The 23,327-nt window shown below is 34.8% G+C and overlaps 1 protein-coding gene across 3 annotated transcripts in view; it reads left to right on the top strand.

Annotated features, from left to right (window-relative positions):
* Positions 1–23,327, top strand: part of CCDC178 (coiled-coil domain containing 178) — a 431,956-nt gene that overhangs the window by 113,824 nt on the left and 294,805 nt on the right. For all 3 annotated transcript variants that reach the window (XM_039257381.1, XM_039257382.1, XM_039257380.1), the window contains exon 13: positions 14,133–14,316. In XM_039257381.1, coding sequence (XP_039113312.1) covers positions 14,133–14,316 — 184 coding nt within the window. The remainder of the gene's footprint in view (positions 1–14,132; positions 14,317–23,327) is intronic.

Here is a 23,327-nt window from a genome sequence, read left to right as displayed (position 1 = left end):
TTTTTGCATCTTATTCTCCTAGCTCACGCTTTTGCTATCTTTTTTCCTTATGCTCTTGGCTATTTTTATTATGTGTTGTCCACTTTCTTCTAGAAACTATTTGTGGAGAATCTTTGAGTTCTAAGATAAAATTGAGTTAATCATTTGCAACCTTATATTTATGAAGGGAATCTTTTTTTCAGTTTTGTCCTTGGATACGCCCAAGACTTTTTTCATTTCCCAAACCGTGATATTCTGAGCTCCCATTTTACCAAAATTTCCAGTGCTTTCAAAGCAAAAGCATCTTGTATGATTAAAAAAAAATAATATTTATTTTTGAGAGACAGCATGAGCAGGGGAGGGGCAGAGAGAGAGAGAGACATAGAATCTGAGGCAGGCTCCAGACTCTGAGCTGTCAGCACAGATCCCAATGCAGGGCTTGAACCCACAAACTGCAAGATCTTGACCTGAGCCGTAGTCAGCTGCTCAACTGACTGAGCCACCCAGGTGCCCCTGACCTTTTTGCACTCTAGTTATAATGTGTATTTGTTGTAGAAAAGAAAATTTTAAAAAGTGCAAAAACAGATTGAAAATCTAAAATCATTTCAGTAAATACAGAAAATAACTATTAATATATTAGATTTTTTCATTCATAATGACAGTAATGGTATGTCCTTTTATTCCCAACATGATATAATAGAATATTTTTGCATTGTCATACAAATTTCAAATACATTATTTGAATATCTGTAAAAAAGTCTATTATATAGGTGTGTCATGATTTTATCATAATTACTCTAATATTTACATTTAGGTTGTTTTTATTTTCATGACATAAATATTGTGCCAATTATTTCTTAGCTTTTTAAAAATTTAAAGTAGATTTCTAGAAGTAGATTGGCTATAATGCTTTTGAATTTCTGATACTTTTAAAAAAATAAAGTAAATTTCTAGTACCTTTCTAAACCTACTTTCCATAAAGACTATGTCATTTACTGAAGCTGAGCAGTACATAAGCTTGTTCCATGATGTACTTGTGCTAATGTTGAGCGCTGTGTTTTTTTTTTACAAATCTATTCCAACTTGATAAGTGAAAAAATATGTTCTCAATGTTGTTTCAAACTCTCATTTCTTTGATCACTAATGAGGTGGACTATTTATACATCCTTTATGGAATTCTGCTTTTGCTAGAGAATTCTGTGTACTTCCAAGGAAGAAATAAAGAACTTAGGATCTAGAAAAGCAAAGTGTCTTTCCAAGTTCCCACAGCTTAATACCACTGGCATTTGAAACTTGATTTTCTATATTCAGATTCAGGATTTTTCATCTTCTATCATTTTTTTTTGCAACTTAATCTGATTTCTACTTAACTGATGTTAATGAATATTCAAATATGCCTGACATATTACTTCAGTCATAACAATCTCAAATAGTAGTCTTAATATAAAATGGCAGTTATCTTTGGGTACAGGTAAGATTGTGGTGAGTTCACAGAACTTCACTTTGACTTTGTGGCTAGAGCTTCGAGCAGGTGCTTGATCTGACTTGTATGTCCATCTGTGTGTGTGTGTGTGTGTGTGTGTGTGCACGTGTAAACACATGTTTTTACGTGGCAGGCAGGTTGGGACAAACATTAAGGGTAGGGAACTTTAGTATTAGATAATGAATTATTCCAAAGGATTTAAACTCTGTTAAGACTATGGAAATCCACTAAAGAAGCTGTATGCTCAGATTTCTCTTTTAAAGATATCACTTTGAAGTGGTAATTGAATGAGTTAAGGCTTGAATAACTGGTTTAATGGTGGTACCAGACACTGAAATGAGAAATATATGGTGGAAAAACAGGAATATTGGAGGGAGGATGTCGATTGGTTTGGGAGGATGAATCATGTGGATGGCATGATTCAAGTGTAAGTGTCTAGATATCACTTTGATGTATAGGTCTGAAATTGAGGGAAGATGTTCATGGAGATGGAAGTTACATGTTAAATGTAGAAATGGTTTAAATTGTCAAGCTAATATTTTTATGTCTACCACTTCATTTACTGCTTGGAAATTAGAATTTTTATGAGGTAGAAATTTTATGGAATAAATTATAACACCAAGTTATATGTCAGTATAAGGTGGAGTTTCCTCAATATTTGAAATAGGACAGAATCAAGAAATATTAAGGGCCTCAACATACTCTTATCCACTAACAAAAACTGCTTTCTCATTAATTAGAAAATATAAATTCAACAAAAATGAAAAACCACCAAGTATGATTGACATTTATTTAAATTCATTTTATTATTTATTTTTAAAACTATTTCCCATATTTATTGAAGTATAATTGAGAAATTAAATGTGTGTATATTTAACAAAATGATAGATTTTTTATTTAAAATTTTTTTAACATTTTATTCATTTTTGAGAGAGAGAGAGAGAGAGGGAGAGAGTGAGAGTGAGCGATCAGAGAAGGGGAAAGAGAGAGAGGGAGACAGAATTCAAAGCAGGCTCCGGGCTCTGGGCTGTCAGCAGAGAGCCCTATGCGGGATTCAAACGCATGAAATGTGAGATAATGACCTGAGCTGAAGTTGGACACTTAACTGACTGAGCTACCCAGATGCCCCCAAAATAATAGATTTTTTTAAATTAAGAATTTATTTTTTAAGAGCAGATAGGGTCACAGGAAAATTGAGAAGTTACAGAGATTTCTCATATACCCCATACATGGCCTCCCCCATTATCAACGTCCAACAGTGGTACATATAGTATAATTGATGAACCTACCCTGACAGAATATAATTACCCAAAGTCCATAATTTACATCAGGGTTAACTCTTGGTGTTGTCCATTCTAGGGTATTATACAATGACATGTATCAACCATAATTGTATTATACAGAGAATTCTCAGTGTCCTAAAGCCCTCTATGATCTGTCTACTCATTCTTCCGTGCCTCCCATCCAAACTGTGACAACTGATAATTTTTTTGTTGTCTCCATACTTTTGCCTTTTATCAGAATATCATATAGTTGTAATCATATAGTATATAGCCTTTTCAATTGGATTCTTTCACTAATATCCATTTAAAGTTCCTTCATGTCATTAATGGCTTATTTTTAATAGCACTGAATAATATTCTGTATTTGGGTATACCACAGTTTTTTGAAGCATTCACCTACTGAAGAACATCTTGGTTGCTTCCAAGATTTGGCACTTATAAATAAAGCCACTATAAATATTGTATGTAGGTTTTGGTGTGGACAAAAGGCTTTAACTCCCATGTTATTCTCAGGGATTTTATAGTTTGCATTTTACATTTAGGTCTATGATCCATTTTGAGTAATTTTTATGGAAGAGGTCAGGTATCTGTCTAGCTTCATTTTTTTTTTTTTTTTTTTTTGTATGTGGATGTCCAGTTGCTCCAACACCATTTGTTGAAAAGATGATTTTTGCTCCACTGTATTACCTTTGCTTCTTTATCAAACATCATTTGACTCTATTTCTGGGCTCTTTATTCTGGTACATTGATATTTTTGTCTATCTTTTCACTAATACCCCATTGTCTTGATACTGTAGATTTATAGTATGTTTTGAAAAAAAATATTTTTAATGTTTTACTTATTTTTGAGAAAGAGCAAGAGAGAAAGAGTGTAAGTGGGGGAGGGGCAGAGAGAGAGGGAGACACAAAATCTGAAGCAGGCTCCAGGCTCCAAGCTGTCAGCACAGAGCTTGATATGGAGCTCAGACCCATGAACGGTGAGATCATGACCTGAGCTGAAGTTGGATCTCAACTGACTGAGCCACCCAGGTACCCCAAAAATGTATTCTTAAAATGAGAAAATATAGGAGTATATAAAATTTTTGAAGATGATTCAGTAATGAGAAAAAGTAAAGTGGAAGTTGAATGCTTAACCGACTGAGCCACCCAGGTGCCCCTAAGTCTGTCTTTTAAATGGTCTTTCCTTTCTGTCTGTTTTAATTACCAATGACATAAATCATGCTCTAATTGTCCCTTAATTGGAATATTAAAATGGGCTTCCAACTGGTCTACCTTACTCCAAATTTGAGCCTTCAGATCCATCATACACAGCATTACTGGTGCAGATTATCTGTGAAGGATGAGTTTACATCTTAAAAAAGTTTGAGTCTGCCTACCAACTATAGGATAAAGTTTTGGCTCCCAAACTGATAGATTAAACACTTTAATGTTATCTGTACTACTTCAGACTCATCTTGCACCACTCCTGTTCCCCCTGACTCAACGTTGTATCTTTTGAAAATGCTAATATATCCAAACTCATATGTTTTGTTGTGGACGAAATGACACAGAGGACAAGACACACACAAAAGGCAGACACAGACACAACTCCGGCTGGAGGAACAATTCTACGCAAGCCCCTCTTGCGGGTTTATTTTATACCCCGGTAACTGGATACAAACTGAAATCTACAAGATGCATTCCTTTACCAATTAAGGGCAAGTAGCCAAACACACTTCAAGGACAGTGGGGAGCAAAGGGAGGAAGTGACCACAACATGTTTACTAAGAGGGCTGCCCACAATTCCAGCCTTCTCCTTACTTCTAAGGAGGGCATGTTCCCTCGTTTGTGAGCAGACCATTAAACTTGGATATTGTGTGCAGGCCTCCTGGAAGAGCACCCTATTTGCAGGCATGCCTTGCCCAGGCAGGGAGCCCCGTGTGCAGGCACATCCCCGCGTCCCTAACCACGCTTTCTTGTGGTCACTGTCGGGCTCCCACATGTTTTAAGTTTTAATCTTTGTCTCTAGTTTTCCTCTGATTGAAATTCTCTTCCTTTTCCTTCCCTTCCTCTTTCTCTTTTTCTGGTTTTTTAAAAAATAAGATTAATTGATCATTCATACAATAGCTCAGACATAAACTCTCCCCATATACCTTTTTGTAACTTATTTTCCCCTGTCCACAAAACACGGTGGTATTAAGTACTTATGATTTATTATTATTCTGTTTATTATTGTTCTTATGATTGCACAGAGATGTGTGTGTGTGTGTGTGTGTTTCTTCTTTCATGAGAATATAAATCATGAGCTTAGTTTTAATTCATCTGTATATCCCAGTCACCTAAGGTAGCACTTGTTATTCAGTCAATGCTCATAAGTATCCATTTAACTGACCCTTTCTGATTTCAGACACTTTTCTCCCAGGATTTGTCACACTATGTACAGTTACTGTTGGTTTGTTTTTTTGTGTTTCCTCTCAGCTATGTTCCTTGCTTTAGGCATTGTGTGTGCTTGTGTGTGTCTCTGTGCTTGTGTGTGTTTTTCTCAGTGGTGTTAAATAAACCACATAATGAACTAATGAAAGCTGAATATAAAAATTTATTATCCTTATTTTTTTTTTTTGCTTCAGTATCTCTCTGCTCCTATTTACTCTGGTATATGTTTGTTCTGCTGTCACTTGTGATACCTCATTTTGCTCGAAAGCAATATTAATGGTTATTTACCCTTTTTTCTCATTGTCTTCCATTTCATTAAACCAGATGTCACTGTAATGAAGATCCATACTGTTCCATACTTTTTAATTAACAAAAAACTATTTATTAAATCATTTGTATATATTGTGCAACATATATAAGTACAATGTATATATTCTCAGTTTATTTAAGCTTAATCTTGGTAACAACGTTAATGGTAAGTATTATTAAGCAAATTTTACATATAAGTAAATGGTGTATGAATGTGTCCCCCCCCCATTACATTAAGAACAATCAGGATTTGAATGTAGGTCTATCTGAATCCAAAATCGGTGTTCTTTCTCAGAAATACTGTCTTTTACCTCCAAGTCTTTTTTTTTTTTAATTTTTTAATGTTTTCTTTTATTTATTTCTGAGAGAGAGTGAGAGAAAGAGAGAGAGAGAGCAAGCAGGGAAGGGTCAGAGAGAGGGGGGGACACAAAACCTGAAGTAGGCTCCAGGCTCTGAGCTAGCTGTCAGCACAGAGCCCGACGGGGGCTCAGACCCACAAACCATGAGATCATGACCTGAGCTGAAGTTGGACGCTTAACTGACTGAGCCACCCAGGCGCCCCTTTTTACCTCCAAATCTTGATTCCTATCTCTGGCATGTTACAGTATACTATGGACATTACATTTACTACTTAAAAAATATATCAAAAGTTTATTACTTTATTTAATTCTCCATCTATATTTGACTATACGTCTTGCTTTCTCAAAAGAGCTCTGTTCTTCTTAGTCTTTAGTTTTTATTTTTATTGTTCCATTTACCCAAATCACCTTCCCCTTAATCTCAGCTTCTTTTTTCCTTATGTCTAAAAATAATAATAAAAACTTTTAAAACAAATCATTGACATTCATACATCTTTGTATGTATCCTCATCAAAAATTTTCAAATTTGGATGATACATATATTCTAGGATTCCATTAGAATACTATCTATTTGATGTCATTTCCAGCTGTTACACTCTGAATAAGTTACATAATTAATTCAGTATTGATCTATTGTTCATATATGGTTCATTTTAAAACTGGTAACATTGAAAGATAGAGGCCATATTTTTTAACAGACTTTGTTCATGACTCTGCACATACAAATATTTGCACATACAAATATTTGCAAGACCTTTTGGTGATGATAATGACACATAATTGTTTACCTTGTAATACAGTGTATAATTAGTAATTTTGTCTTTCAGATAGGCCAGCTTCCTTTAGAAATGTAAAAAATCCTTTACATTTGAGACATTTGACTTGAGCAAGCAACTTCACTTGATTACTTATTCAAGTGATAAGCAGGCTTCAGGAACCTAAATCAAGGAAAATGAACTTATTTAAGATGATTTGAAATTGATTAATTTGTATTTCGTTTGCTTGGAGTTGACTGTGTGGTATGAATTTTTGTATAGACATTTTCTTACATTCAAGCTCTGTAAAATATTCAAAATATCTACTCCTAATGTTCTACTGTACCTCAAGCAAGACAGTGCCATTGTAACTGCAGTGATCCAAAGATGGGGTTGATAATCGAGGGAAATGAGCAAAAAAGCTATTGAACACCATAAAGATTTACTGGTATATTTTATGAAATGTGTTTATCAAGAGTTAACAGGGTAGTGATTTATTTATGGAGATAGCAATTAGAATATTATTGAAGTTGTTAAATAGCCTGGAATGCTTAGAATGAATCCACAGGGTACGGTGTCTTTCATACTCGCTTGGCTGTATCTTACCAGCCTATTAATTTGTGTTACTTCACAGGAGTATAGAATATGATTTTTTCAGCATTTAACAGTACACTTTTCAATGAGTATTCTTAAAGTATTTCATTTTGATTTTATTTTTTCATCTATTGAAAGAGAAAAAGGTATATGTACCATTCAAAATGAATTATTCACCAGTATTTTAGCCTACTGTAGACATATTTGTAAGGAATTAAAATTTCACAAATAAATTACTCTTCCCATTTCTGTTTCTCTCTCTCTCTCTCTCTCTCTCTCTGGAGAGGCAATCAGACCTGAATTTGGTCTGTGTTCAGTATGCACAAGAACTTGGGTTCTCAATTTTTAGACTTCCGCATTCCCAACAGTCTGTTCTTCCATCTCATACCAACCACCTTCTCTTATAGTTTCACCCTTACGTTTTACCTTTCCAGTCATAGAGTCACCTCCTTCTCACTTTTAAAAATCTAGTTTCTCAGAGCTGACACCTCTCTTTCCAGCTTACTTACTCTACTAGTACCCCCACTCCATTATTTGATACTTTAAGATGATTAATCTATTATTCCTAGTAGATGTGTATATCCTACCTTCTTGTCATTCCTTCATTCTTACAGATCTTAGTTATGTCTGACCAAAAATCAGTCTTCATTTAAATCTCCTTCAAATTTTATTTCTGTGACTTGAAAAGCCCTATCATTGAACTGAAGCAAGAGCCAAACAGTTGCATGTGACTATAGTAAAACACAGCTGTGTTGATTAATCTCACAATGATTGAGTCCTGTTTGGGTAGGCCCTAAATTTTATAGAATGTGAGATCTCTTTATGAAAAAGGAATACAAGCTTATGAATACAGAATTCCCACAACCAATTCAATGCCACTTGACAAAGCATAAATTATACTAGAAAAAGAAAGTAGTCTTAATAAATTTTGGTTAAAATATATTATTTTCACAAACTTTATAAAAAAATGTATGAACATGTGAAATACTGTGAGACAGTCAAAGGACTTTACAAGGGGTTGTTGTCAGAGGCCCTCAGAGAGTGTCCAGTTTTTCTGACTCATTATTCCATCTTCTCATGCTCTTCACTCCTATTACTCACATCACCCTCATTCATTCATTCACTCATTCACTCATTCATTCATCCATCCATCCATACATACATACATACATTCATCCATCCATCCATTCATCCATCCATTCATTCGTTCATCCATTTAAAGTTGTTATTTAAATTCTAGTTAGTTACCATACAGTGTAATATTGGTTTCAGAAGTAGAATCTAATGATTCATTACTTACCTACATCACCCAGAGTTTATCACAAGTGCCCTCCCTATTCTCATTTTAAAGCTAATAATCTTTTCAAATAATTAATAGAGAACAAAGATGCAGTCAAATGAGAATTACCTTTTTTCTTGCCAGCCTATTTGCATCTGTTTTTATGTACTATATTCCTGTATTAAAACATAATAATGGAAACAGCTATTATAGAGGAGTGCCCATCACCCACACACTTTCCAAGCAGATGCTCTTTACTTTTACACACTCAGGGGCTTTCCAGATACAATTATATCCTCTTTCCCATGAACTATTACTATTTCTCTGTACATAATATTGTTCATCGTAGCAAACTCAAGATAAAATAGAGCCCTGAATCTCAGCTCTACCCTTCTATTTTTTATACCAAATCTTAATTAAAGTGAACATTCCTGTTCCCATAAACCCACATTCTGTTTTCTATTCAATCTATTCATATCAGAATTTTCTCAAAGTATTCTATTCTAGATCCAAAGCCATGTTTTAATTTAAAGGTACTTAATGTTTTCTTTTATTTAGTTTTTTAAAAATTATATATACTTAAGGTTTAACCTCATGATGATTTGATATACATAGTGAAATGATTACTAGAGTCAAGCTAATTAACATTCCATCTTCTCACATAGTTGTGTGTGTGTGTGTGTGTGTGAGATGAGAGCACCTGAAAAGGCAACCCTCCAGTGTTTGATACCATATTTTACTCTAGTCATCATCTTGTATCAGTTATTTGTTTAGTTTTGCTTGATAATATATCTGATGCCATTTGGGTATCACTTCATGTAGGTAATCTCATGGAGAATTTAAGAATTTTCTCTTCCTATTTCAGAATACTGAAACTTTACAATTCCATGTCTGGGTGTGTCTGTACTTCTCTCTGTGTAATATATCTAGTTTAACATCATATAGGACTTTTCCTTTTAATGATCAGGTTGGCTTTTAGTACTGGAAATTTTTCAGATATAATTTTGTTATATGCACTTCCTCTCTTTTTTTTTTGTTTGTTTATTTTTGAGAGACAATGTATGAGTGGAGTAGGGGAAGAGAGAGAGGGGCATAGAGGATCTGAAGCAGCTCTGCACTGACAGCAGAGAGCCTGATGCGTGGCTTGAACTCATAAACTGAGATTATGACCCTAGCAGAATTTGAACACTCAACTGATTCAGCCACCCAGGCGCCCCTTCTTTTCTATATTTTAAAACTTTTTCAGCTTTATTGGAATATATTTGACATAATTGTATATATTTGAGGCATAAATTTTGATGGTTTGACATACATGTACTTGGTGATATAATTATCACCCATCAATCACCTTATATAGTTACTGTGTTATTCTCTTGTGGTGAATATGCTTAAGGTCTGTACACTTAGCGCATTTCAAGTAAACAATACAGTAGTTTTAACTGTAGTTGCCACATTAAACAGTAGGTCCTCAGAGATTACTTATAACTGAAGGCTTACACACACCTTGACCACTGTGTCTCTCATTTCCGTCACGTGTCAGCCCTTGTTAACCACTATTTCACTCTGTTTTTATGAATTTATTTGTGTTGTTGTTTATTGTTTCAGATTCTACATGTAAGTGAGATTATATGGCATTTGTCTTTCTCTGTCTGGCTTATATCACTGGACATACTGTCCTGTTTGTCCATCCATCTTGTTGCAAATGACAGGATTCTTCAACTGTATATGCAGAAGTGATTGTTGGATCATGGCAGCTTTATTTTTAATTTTTTGAAGAAACTCCAGACTGTGTTCCATAATGGGTATACCAGTTTACATTCCCACCAGCAGAATACTAGAATTCCCATTCTCCACATCCTTGAGAGCATTTTCTGTCTTTTTGATAAAAGTCATCCTAACTGATGAGAGGTGATACCTCATTATGCTTTTGAATTGCATTTCCTTGGTGATTAGTAATGTTAAACACCTTTTTCACATAGTTGCCATTTTTATGTCTTTGGAAAAATGTCTGTTCAGGTCTTTTATCCATTTTTAAACTGAGTTATTTAGATTTTCCCTACTGAGCTATATAATATAGTTCCTTATATATTTGGAATATTAATGTCTTACCACATATGGTTTGAAATCTCTTTTCTCTCATTAAGTAGGTTGCCTTTTCAATTTGTTGATTTTTTTTTCTGTGCAGAAGCTTTTTAATTCAATGTTGTTCCACTTATTGATTTTTTGCTTTGTTTTTCCTGTGCTTTTCGTGTTATATGCAAAAAGTAATTGCCAAGACCAGTGTCAAGGAGAGTTTTCCCTGTTTTTGTTCTGAGAGTTTTGTAGTTTTAGTTTTTGCATTTGATTCCTTAATTCTTTTCAATTTAATTTTTGTAAGTGGTGTAAGATAGAGGTCCAGTTTCATTCTCTTACATGTGGCTATCCAGTTTCCCCAATACCGTTTATTGAAGAAATGATTCTCCATTGTATGTTGTTGGCATCCTTGTCAAAGTTTTTTTGTTTGTTAATCTCTTTCATCCATGTCTTTTGTTTAGTGTCAATGTATAGATCTTCCTTCCACACCCTTGATTAAATTTATTTCTCCATATTTTATTATTTTTGATGCTATTATAAATAAGATTGTTTTATATTTTTCATATAGTTCATTGTTAGTATATAGAAATGCAACAGATTTTTGTATATTGAGTTTCTTTTCTGCAGCTTTACTGAATTTATGTATCAGTTCTAGTTTTTTGGTGGAGGTTTTAGCATTCTCTGTATATAATATGTCATCTGCAAACAGAAAACTTTAGCTATTCTTTTCTGATTTGGATACCTTTTCCTTCTTTTTCTGGCCTAAATACTCTTTGACTTCCTGTACTGTGTTGAACAGATGTGGTAAGAAAGAGTACCTTTGGCTTTTTCATGATGTTAGAAGAAAAAACTTTCAGCTTTTTACACTGAGTATGATGTTAACTGTGGACTTGTTATATATACATGACCTTTATTATGTTGAAGTACATTCCCTTAATGTACAATTTTTGAGAGTTTTTATTATGAATAGATGTTGAATTTTGTCAAATACTTTTTCTGCATCTATTAAAATTATCATATTTTTGTCCTTAATTGTACTAAAGTGGTGTATCACATTTATTGATTTACATATTTGAACCATCCTAGCATCCTGGGGATAAAGCCAGTTTGATTATGATATATGATCCTTTTAATTTGTTGTTGAATTCAGATTGGTAGGATTTTGTTGAAGATGTTTGCATCTACATTGATCAAGGATACTGGTCTGTAATTTCCTTTTCTTGGAATGACATTATCTGGCTTTGGTATCAAGGTAATACTGACCTCATTTTTTGGAAGAGTTTGTGCCGGGAGCCGCACCGGCCTCTCTGGATGGCAGTCACAGCAAGGAAATGGCAGTGTTTGCACAGCTCCTTTCATGAGAAAGGAAAACTGGTATCTCTTTCTGCTACTACTGGCTCATGCTGGAAATGAGGCTGCTGGTATTGACCAGGCCTCACAATATTCCACATCAGACCAATATTCCAAAGGAAAAGCATGTTCCTGCCTTTACAAAAGAGATTTTAGATAAAAGCTCTGTGGATGATTGTAAAAAGGCTCTTCCTAAGGGCCTTGCAGATACAAGACTTACATAATAAAGGGGGCTTGAGTCTATAGCCCTGAGACAAAGAGCCTAATTTAGAGTTAAGGGCAGATATCCACCCTCACCATTTGTTTCTGCTTGGAGCATTTTCTGGCCTTGTATATGCTAATTGCTCCCTGTGAAGGAACCTATTGAGGAACTTCTTCTTTTGTGATTATGAGAGCAAAGGTGTAAGACCTATTTTGATACTTCCACCTTAAACAAACAAGCTATTGACCCCTGCCAACAAAGAAGTAACTTCACCCTTTTTATGCTAAAAACTTTGTCTGGATGCCTGCCTTCCTTCCTCTTAAGAAGAGCATCTAAATCCCCTACCTCAATCACTTTTGTAAAAGTGAGGCAGGAGTCTTCTACAAATCTATGTTCCAGGAAATTCTTATATTATCAAAGAAGTCTGTTATCAGAAACCATTGTCTAAGGCAAATGCCACACTTCTGTCCCATCCCCCAAACACTTAATGATAAAATAAAGTTGAGCCCCAGTCAGAGCGGAGATGCCTGCCTGGTGATCAGAAAGAATCTCGGGGCTCTCTCACCCCTCCCTCGCCGACACCGTCCATCCTGCAGGGACCCCTGGACCTGCCGGAGATGGCCTCCGACAAGTTTGAGAACAATTTGCATTAGTTATTCTTTAAATGTTTGGTAGAATTCACCGATTAATCTATCAGGTTGAGTCTTTTTTTTAATTAGGATCTTTTGATTACTAGTTCAGTTTTCCTATTCACTGTTGGTCTGTTCAAGTTGTCTATTTATTCATGATTCTGTCTTGGTAAATTGTGTGTTTCTAGGAATATATTTCTTCTAGGGCATCCAATTTGTGGGCATATGATTGTTCATAGTACTTTCTTTAATCATTTGTATTTCTATGTTATCAGTTGTAAGGTGGCCCTTTTTATTTTGGATTTTATTTATGTGAGTTTTCTCTTTCTTTTTTCATGTACATTTTTGTTGGTTTCATTTATATATATTTTAAAAACCATGCTGTTTTGTTGTTGATCTCTTCTATAGTTGTTGGCTTATCGCACTTGTTTCTGCTCTGATTGTTGTTATTGCTTCTCTTCTCCTAACTTTGGGTTTAGTTTGTTCTTACTTTCTAGGTCTTTGAGATGTAAGGTTAGGTGGTTAGATAATAGAGGCATTTGGTCCTTTTCTTAACAGAGGCATTTATTATTATCAATTTCCCTTTTAGAACTGCTTTTTGTATGTTTTGTTTCTATTTTCATTTGTTTCACTTAAAAAAAAATTCTTCTTTACCTATTGGTTAGTTCTCAGACTCTGGGTCTTTTCTTCCCAGTGCCATAGTTCCTAGCTTTCTATAAACCTGTAGTCTTCAGTGGTAAGTTGGTTCTTTCACAAAAAAATACAACTCTCACAAACCCTTGTTGATTCAGTAAACCTTGCCCAGGTAGCACATCTGGCGGGATACCTTCAGCTAGTTTCTTGGTTACCTTCATTTGTGAATGTATGCTTTTTACATTGTGTGCCTCAGTGTATGTATCTGGGAAAAGGTGGTATCCAATCTTAAAATGATATTAATGTCATACTTTTTTTCCTCTGTTAACTCTTTTTCTTCAGCTATTGGTTTTCTTTTTTTCTTTTTGAATACTTTGTTTAGTTTTGGGGTTTTTTTTCTACTTGTCTTTTTCATGAACTAGATTTTTCTCATACTTGACTATTGTTAATAATAATTTATATAGGATCAGAAAGGGTGGATTGTTGTATAAGGAAGGGATGAATGTTCTAAAAACTGAGCATTTGAAGTACCCACCTTTCTTATTGATTCGCTTATCCTTCTGGGATTGAGCACAGCCTGACAATTAAGAGTAGCCAACAGGAAAAGCAAGAAAATAAATGAAATTTGGGGTCATAATTTTTATATTCAAGTTTTAGTTAATTATCTGGTTATTGTATATTTTTGACAACATAAAATATGACTCTTCCTTTTTTACTACTATTAAATGTATTTCCCTTAATATATACTCTGTTGGAATAATCATATCAATCTTTTTCCTTTGTTTTTTACAGTATAAGGAAAAAATCTGAGTTTGAATCTGAAGTCCAATCTTTGATGAAACTAAGGTCAAAAAATGATGAATTCCTTAAACGACTATACAGGGAAGCTTATCACCTTGGTGCTGTTTTCTACCTAACCAGATTTAAAACAGAGGAATTAGAGCAAAAAATAGCAGAAGTGAGAAGAAAATTCAAGGTTTGTATATTTTTGTTCTTAGAAGTTGTAAAAAAAAAATAGAAGTAACTAGAATTTATTGGTTATAATTTGATTTTAATTTAAACTATGCTAGTCTTTTAAAAATAATACCTCCTTCTGATAAATGTGAATAAAATCATTTGTCTTTAGAGGCCCAGAAGGAATAAAAGGAATGAGGCTCAGTGTAGCTGATCAACGCTTATGTCTGCTTTTTCCTCTTACTGACCTTAAACTACCTGGGTCACCAGAAAAGTGGTGCTTGGTTTAAATGCATCCTGCAATATAACATAAGAGTTCTTGCCTATGGTTGGAAAAAGAGATGCTGGAAAGTGCCCTTGCACCCTGCGTAATATTAGAAAAGGGAAGCCAGCCAGTTACTTAATTCCTGAGCACCACTTAATGAGTAGACCACAGTGCCGTGGAAAGAATTGCTCATAGGCCTCAGATCTATTCCTAAGTGAGAAATATGATGAATAGCCACTCCCTGTCTGCCACTCCATGGCATAGACACTAGCAAAGCCAACTCCATTTTGCCACATGAAAGGGACCACTTTATGTTTGTTTGTTTGGTTGTTTATTATTTTTAAGATAATATATTGTCAAGTTGGTTAACATACAGTGTATATAGTGTGCTCTTGGTTTGGGCATAGATTCCCGTGATTCAGTGCTTACTTATAGCACCGAGTATTCGTCCTAACAAGTGCCCTCCTCAATGCCTTTCACCCATTTTACCCTCTCCTCCACACCATCAACCCTCAGTTTTTTTCTCTGTAGTTAAGAGTCTCTTAGGGGAACCTGGGTGGCTCAGTCTAACTTCGGCTCAGGTCAGATCTCATGGTTCGTGGGTTTCGAGCCCCGTATCAGGCTCTGTGCTGAGATTTCAGATTCTGTGTCTCCCTCTCTCTCTGCCCCTCCCCCAATCATGCTCTATCTCTCTCTCTCAAAAATAAATAAACTATATATAAACAAATAAAAAAGAGTCTCTTATGGTTTGTCCCCCTCTCTGTTTGAAACAATTTTTCCCCTTCCCTTCTCCATGGTCTTCTGTTAAGTTTCTTAAGTTTCGACATATGAATACTTAGGATATTTGTCTTTCTCTGACTGACTTATTTCACTTAGCATAATGTGCCCCAATGTTTATAGCAGAACTTTCAACAATAACCAAACTGAAAAGAGCCTAAATGTCCATCAACTGATGAATGGATAAAGAAGGTGTGGTTTATATATACAATGGAATGCTACTTGGCAATGAGAAAGAATGAAATCCTGCCCTTTGCAGCAATGTGGATGGAACTGGAGGGTATTATGCTAAGTGAAATATGTGTGTTTTTTTTTTTTTAATTTTTGAGAGAGAGACACACCCAGAGTGTGAGTGAGGGAGGGTCAGAGAGAGAGGGAGACACAGAATCTGAAGGAGACTCCATTCTCTGAGCTATCAGCACAGAGCTCGACACAGGGCTCAAACCAATGAACTGAGACTATGACCTGAGCCAAAGTTGATCACTTAACCAGCTGAGCCACCCAGGCACCCCTGTAAGGGACCACTTTAACAGGCTACTTTTGTCCATCACACCTCACACTTCTCCCATCTTTGGCTTTTACTTATCAAACACTTACTATCATATAATTATCTGTAAAATATAGGATCTGTATTCTGTGTTCAAGCCTTGCACTAGCACTTTATTCAGTGAAAACTTTCTCTTGAGCTTTCTAAACTTAGGATACTTAGATTGTCTTCCAGTAAATGTTTCTTTACTGAGAAACTGAGATTTTGTTCCGACATTGAACCAGTTCAACAGACTTGGTGTTTTGTACCTATGTCCCTTCCCATGGGTTGTTCAGTGGGTTTTTCATACCATGTATGTTCCAAAGTTAGTATGCTAGAAATCATGCATAGTAAAAATTAACCTCAAAGTTATTTGAAAAATAAAAGTCAATATTACCCAAAGCAATCTACATATTCAATGCAATACCTATCAAAATAACACCAGCATTCTTCACAGAGCTAGAACAAATGTCCTAAAATTTGTCTGGAACCAGGAAAGACCTTGAATAGCCAAAGCAATCTTGAAAAAGAAAACCAAAGATGGAGGCAATACAATCCCAGACTTCAAGCTGTATTACAAAGCTGTAATCATCAACATAGTGTGGGACTGGCACAAAAACAGACACTCAGATCAATGGAACAGAATAGAAAACCCAGAAGTGGACCCGCAGACGTATGGCCAACTAATCTTTGACAAAGCAGGAAAGAATATCCGGTGGAATAAAGACAGTCTCTTCATCAAGTGGTGCTGGGAAAACTAGACAGTGACATGTAGAAAAATGAACCTGGACCACTTTCTTATGCCATATACAAAAATAAACTCAAAATGGATAAAAGACCTAAATGTAAGACGGAAAGCCATCAATATCCTTGAGGAGAAAGCAAGCTAAAACCTCTTTGACCTTGGCTGCAGCAACTTCTTACTCAACACATCTCCAGAAGCAAGGAAAACAAAAGCAAAAATGAACTAGTGGGACCTCATCAAAATAAAAAGCTTCTTCTGCATAGTGAAGGAAACAATCAGCAAAACTAAAAGGCAACTGACAGAATGGGAGAAGATATTTGCAAATGACATATCAGATAAGGGGTTAGTATCCAAAATCTATAAAGAACTTATCAAACTCAACACCCAGAAAACAATCAAGTGAAGAAATGGGCAAAAGACATGAAGAGACACCTCTCCAAAGAAGACATCCAGATGGCCAACTGATACATGAAAACATGCTCAACATCACTCATCATCAGGGAAATACAAATCAAAACTACAATGAGATACCACCTCACACCTGTCAGAATGGCTAACATTAACAAGTCAGGCAACAACAGATATTGGCAAGGATGCAGAGAAAAAGGATGTGCTTTACACTGCTGGTGGGAATGCAAACTGGTGCTTCCACTCTGGAAAACAGTATGGAGGTTCCTCAAAAAAAAAAAAAAATAGAACTACCCTGCAATTCAGCAATTGCACTACTAGGTGTTTATCCAAGAAATACAGGTATGCTGTTTCAAAGGGACATATGCACCCCAATGTTTGCAGTAGCACTATCAATATCAATAATAATGAAAAATATCAATGAGTAGCGCTCATTTGGAAAGAGCCCAAGTGTCCATCAATGGATGAATGGATAAGGAAGAAATGATATTACATACAATAGAATATTATTCAGCAATCAAAAAAGAATGAAATCTTGCCATTTGCAACTACGTGGATGGAACTAGAGGGTATTATGCTAAGCGAAATTAGTAAGAGAAAGACAAATATCATATGACTTCACTCATATTAGGACTTTAAGATACAAAACAGATGAGCATAAGGGAAGGGAAGCAAAAATAATATAAAAACAGGGAGGGGGACAAAACATAAGAAAAAGACTCTTAAATATGGAGAACAAACAGAGGGTTGCTGGAGCAGTTGTGACGGGGGGGCATAGGCTAAATGGGTAAGGGGCATTAAGGAATATACTCCTGAAATATTGTTGCACTATATGCTAACTAACTTGGATGTAAATTGAAAAATAAATTAATTTAAATAATAATAATAATAATACTCTCAATTATGTCATGTTATTTTACATATGGTTTAGCATATATAACACTGTGGATGTTATTTATAATTTTTTAAATTCATTAATATACATTTACCTATGGCAAATAATTAATTGTATTCATTGAAGATATCAATGAATACATCAACCACTGATCTGGCTACTTAACGTTCTTTTTTTTCATTTGACAGGAAACCTTTGTTCACGTATTTATCTCATAGCTGTCACAACCTACCTTCAGTTTTTCAGCTATATGACTTCATTAGCCTGAGTCAGTCAATTATTAAGAAGGATGTTACACTGAATTGCTTATCTTTTCTAAGTTTTCCTGATGCCATAAAATGCAATTTATAAGTTAAATGCAAATTTGAGGTAACTCTTCTGTACTTTCTTTGCCAACCTAAGGCAAAGTGTAAGTGTCCCCCTAGTTTTATGAAAGTGAAATTGAAAACATTGAGTCATTGTTAATCAAGTCCTTTCCCAACCCTATAGTAGCAGAGACATATGCAGAAAGAAGCAACAGAAAGAAATTATGCAATTTAGGAAATAATTCCACATTGTTAAATACTTCTACTAATCTCTGAGCTGAATATATAGGGCATTAAATTTCTGTGATGTACACAGATGTAGATGTATCTATGTCAGAGTGGCAATGAATTAAAAATGAATTTCTAGATAGTCCTTAGATAAATCCGGTCTGGAGTAATTCTGCCTTTGTAATGACCTCTACTATCTTTCACTGACTAAGTAAAAAATGACCATAAAATTGGCATCATGTTTTTCTTGCAGGTAACTTTATGTATTTGTTGATCCTTGCCTAACATTAATCCTTAATTCATGTCTTCTAGAAATTATAGCAAATACCACCTCTGACCTAGCTCTGAGAAATAACCTTTTGAAACCTTAGAGGGGGAATTTCTGAATTATGTTTCCTCAAATTAACATATGTGTACAGTGCCTAGTCAGTTTTACACTAGAAGCGGCCCTGAACAATCAAGATATTTAGCAGCTTCTCGAGTTTTTCAGCTATTACAGATGACTTATCCCTGTTTTTTCATACCTTCAATCCCAATAACTGACCTATTCAGAAAAGACACGATTAGCCAAGTCCCAGAATAAAATTATCCACAATGATGGGAGATAAATCAATAAAAGGGTAATGTGTATTCAATTATGGTATTGATGGAATGAACAGAAAATCAATCAATGTTGTCTGAAGAATGTAATATTGTAACAAGGAAAATCTTGAAAGCCTTTATCAGATATTAAATACTTCTCAACATTTAAATAGAAGGATTTTGTGCAAGCTGCAGGAATGCGGAGCATTTCTTGCTTGAACATACTGGAGTTTGGGTGGAAAGGTAGAATGTCAGGCCCCTCTGGTTCCAGGTTAAAATCCTAGTAACCGGAACAAATTGGAAACTTAGTAGAAAAGAAAAAAGGAAATAGAAAGAAAGAGTTTTCTGCAAATCTATTATAGACTACAGTCTTTATACATGTTAACTAATTCAGTGTTCACAATACTGTGAAGTTATTATTTGTATGTTCATTTTGGGGTGAAGTGGTTTGCCCAAAGTAGTGTAGCTTTTAGGTAGTTGTGTAGAATTTGAGGACAAGGTTTTCTAATGCTAGGGTTGGTATAAACTAGTCAGTTAGACACTAGGTAAGCATATACTCCAACCAAAAAAAAAAAATTCAATCAGGCTCAAATTTTCACAATGACCATATTAGGGATAACCTTTTAGACTATTTTAGAGAGAATTATTAAGGTCACAGCAAAATTGGGAAAAAGTACAGAGATTTCCCATATACCCCAAGCCCTTCTGTGCTGTACCTATACATCCCTTCTCCTACTGATGGCAACCATGGCAACCACTGATCTTTTACTGTCTCTATAACTTTTCCTTTTCCAAAATACCAGTTGGAATCATACAGTATATAGCCTTTTCAGATTGGATGCTTTCACTTACTCATATGCATTCAAGGTTTCTTCATGTCTTTTCTTGGCTTGATAGCTCATTTCTTTTTAGCACTGAATAATATTCTATATCTGGATATACCACAATTTATTTAAGCATTCACCTACTAAAGAGCATCTTGGTTGCTTCCAAGATTTGTCAGTTATAAATAAAGCCACTATGAACATCCTTGAGCAGGTTTTTATGTCGAAATAAGTTTTCAACTCCTTTGAGAATGAAATAAGGAATGTAATTGCTGGATATTATAATTATTATATATTTAGGGTTTTTTTGTTCTTTTAAAATGTTTATTTATTTTGAAAGGGAGAGAAGGTATGAGTGGGAGAGGGGCAGAGACAGAGAGAGAGAGAGAATCTAAGCAGGACCTGCATTGCCAGCACATAGCCCAACACAAGGCTTGACCTCATGAACCATGAGATCCTGACCTGAGCTAAAATCAAGAGTCAGATGCTTAAGTGACTGAGCCACCTAGGCACCCCAGCATATATTTTGTTTTGTAAGAAACTATCAAACTGTCTTACAAAGTGGCTGTACCATTTTTCATTCCTAGAAGCAATGCATGGGAGTTCCTGTTACTCCAAATCCTTGCCAATAATTGGTAGTGTCAGTGATCAGGATTTTGGCCATTGTAATAGCTGTGTAGTGATATCTCACTGTTGCTTTAATTTACATTTGCATGATGATATATGATATATATACTTATTTGCCATTGTATATTTCTTTTTGGTGAGTTGTGTGTTAAGGTCTTTGACCTCCTTTTTTTTTTTTTTTTTTTTAAGTAATCTTTACACCCAACACAGGGCTCGAAGTCACAGTCCCAAGATCAAGAGTCCCATGTTCTACCAACTGAGCCAGCCAGGCTTCCCAACATCTTTGACCCCTCTTTTATTGGGTTGTATTTCTAACTGTTCAGTTTCTAGAGTAGTTTGTATATTTTGGATCACAGGTCTTTATCAGATTTGTATTGTGCAAATATTTGCTCCCAGTTTGTGACTTCTCATTCTTTTGACTTTGGCTTTCGTAGAGCTAAACGTTTTAGTTTTAATGAAACCCAACTTCTCAGTTATTTATTATTCCTTTCATGGATCATGCCTTTGGTGTTGTATTTTAAAAGTCATTGCCATACCCAAGATCATCTAGGTTTTTTTCTGTTATCCTCTAGTCTTTTTCCTTATACCTTTAGGCTTATGATCTATTTTTGAGTTAATTTTTGTGAAAGGTGTAAAGTGTATCTAGCTTCATTTCATTTTGCATGTGGATGTCCAGTTGTTCTAGTACCCTTTGTTGAAAAGATTGTCTTTGCTCTGTTATGTTGTCTTTGCTTTTTTTGTCAAAGATCAGTTGACTATTTGTGGACTCTTTTGTTCTAGTTATCTACTTGTCTATTCTTTTGCCAGTGCTACATTGTCTTGAATAATATAGCTTTATAGTATATCTTGATATTGAGTGTGTTCATGACTCTTGTTTTTTTTCTTTTTCACTATTATTTTGGCTATCATGGGTCTTTTGCCTCTCCTTATAAACTGGCATATAGGAAAACGGTTGAAGATTGTGCATTCACATTGTGTCTTGCAGCTGTTCTATAATGACTTATTATTTCTTGGAGTATTTTTGTTAATTCATTTTGATTTTTACATGTCCAATCATGTCATCTGTAAACAAGGACAAATTTATTTATTCCTTCCAAATCTGTGTATGTTTTACTTATTTTTTTGTCAATGAATTTTTAAGAATTTCTAGTATAATATTGAAAAGGAATGTTGAGATTATCCTTGCCTTGTTACCTGATCCTAATGGGAAAGCTTTAGTTTCTCACCATAAACTTTTGTGTTAGCTATAGATTTTTTGTAAATATTCTTTATCCAGTAGTGGATTTTAGCTTATTGAGGGTCTTACAGTAATGCTGGACTCATAGAATGAGTTAGGAAGTATCTCTCTGCTTCTGTCCTCTGAAAGAGATTACAGAAATTTAGTATAATCTAATTTTTAATTAAATGTTTGTAGAATTCACTGGGGAACCCATGTGGGCCTGGTGTTTTCTGTTTTGGAAAGTAATTAATTATTGATTCCATTTCTTTAATAGATGTCAGCATACTTAGATGGTATGTTTCTATGAGTTTTGGCAGATTATGTGTTTCAAGAAATTGTTCTATTTCATCTAGGTTACTCATTTTTCAAAATAGAGTTTTTCATCATGTTCCTTTATTTTCTTTCAGTATCCATGGGATCTGTAGCGATGTCACTGCTTTTATTCCTGATATTAGTAATTTATGTCCTCTCTCTTTTTTGCTTAATTTGCCTGGCTTCAGGCTTATCAATTTTATTGGTCTTTTCAAAGAACCAGATTCTGGTTTCATTGATTTTTTAAATGATTTTCTGTTTTCAGTTTCATTGATTTCTGATAATTCTTATTATTTATTTTCTTCTGCTTAGTTTTAATTTAATATTTACTCCCAGTTTTCTAACTTTGAAACCTACATTATTGATGTTAGATCTATCATCTTTTCTAACATACACACTCAGTACTATAAATTCTCTTTAAGAAACGCTTTTGCTGCATCACACAAATTTTGATAAATTGTGTTTTTGTTTTTATTTAGTTCAAAATATTTTAAAATTTTTCTTCAGATTTATTCTTTGGCTATACACTTTTAAGAAATATGTTGTTTATTGTCTACATAAACATTTTTGGGATATTCCAGTTAACTTTCTGTTATTGATTTCTAGTTTAATTCCATTGTGGTCTGACAGTAAACATAGTATGATTTCTAGTTTATCTAGTTTTTAAAATTTGTTTAAGAGTTTAGGGATCATTTTTAATACTAGAAAAAAACACTGTTATGTCTTTATAATGTTCTAGGCCACAGTAATCTAGTCTATAATTTTATAGTTTAGAAGGTTATGATATTGCTTGAATTCTTTTTCACAAATTTATAACAACCCTTAACTCTTCTTTAGAGAAAATTCTTGGCCCTCTCTTCAAATACTATTTGTAAATATCTAAGACAAAGTTTTTAAAGGACCTTCATCTGAGTAAAGTAAAAATTAAAACCTTCTAAAACACTTTCTTGGAGGTCATAATGTTATACCCAGATCACAGTATCCTCACTGACCAGAGACCGCCAGGGAGACCGAGTCATGCATGCAAAGGCAAAGGGCTTTAATACAGGCTCGAGCTCGGGCTCACAGACTTCACCAGCGCATGGATCCGTGCTGAGAGCCCCAAACAAAGGCAGAGTAGGGTTTTTATGGGGTTTGAGACAGCGGAGTTACAGAAGTTGTGGCAGGGGAACAGTGATCCAGTCATAATTATTCAACATCATTGACAGCGGGTTTGACCATGCACATTGTCTAGAGTATTCGTTAATTTTGGCGGGATCCAATTACAACATTTAGAGTACCTTTAAATTCACCCAATCACAGAGCGAGCCTAGGGTCTTG

The sequence above is a fragment of the Hyaena hyaena genome, unplaced genomic scaffold (assembly GCF_003009895.1).
Source record: "Hyaena hyaena isolate Hyena2069 unplaced genomic scaffold, ASM300989v1 scaffold_616, whole genome shotgun sequence".
NCBI classification, from domain to species: Eukaryota; Metazoa; Chordata; class Mammalia; order Carnivora; family Hyaenidae; genus Hyaena; species Hyaena hyaena.
The sequence above is the reverse complement of the archived record's forward strand: the minus strand, read 5'-3'. Positions and strand labels throughout refer to the sequence as shown.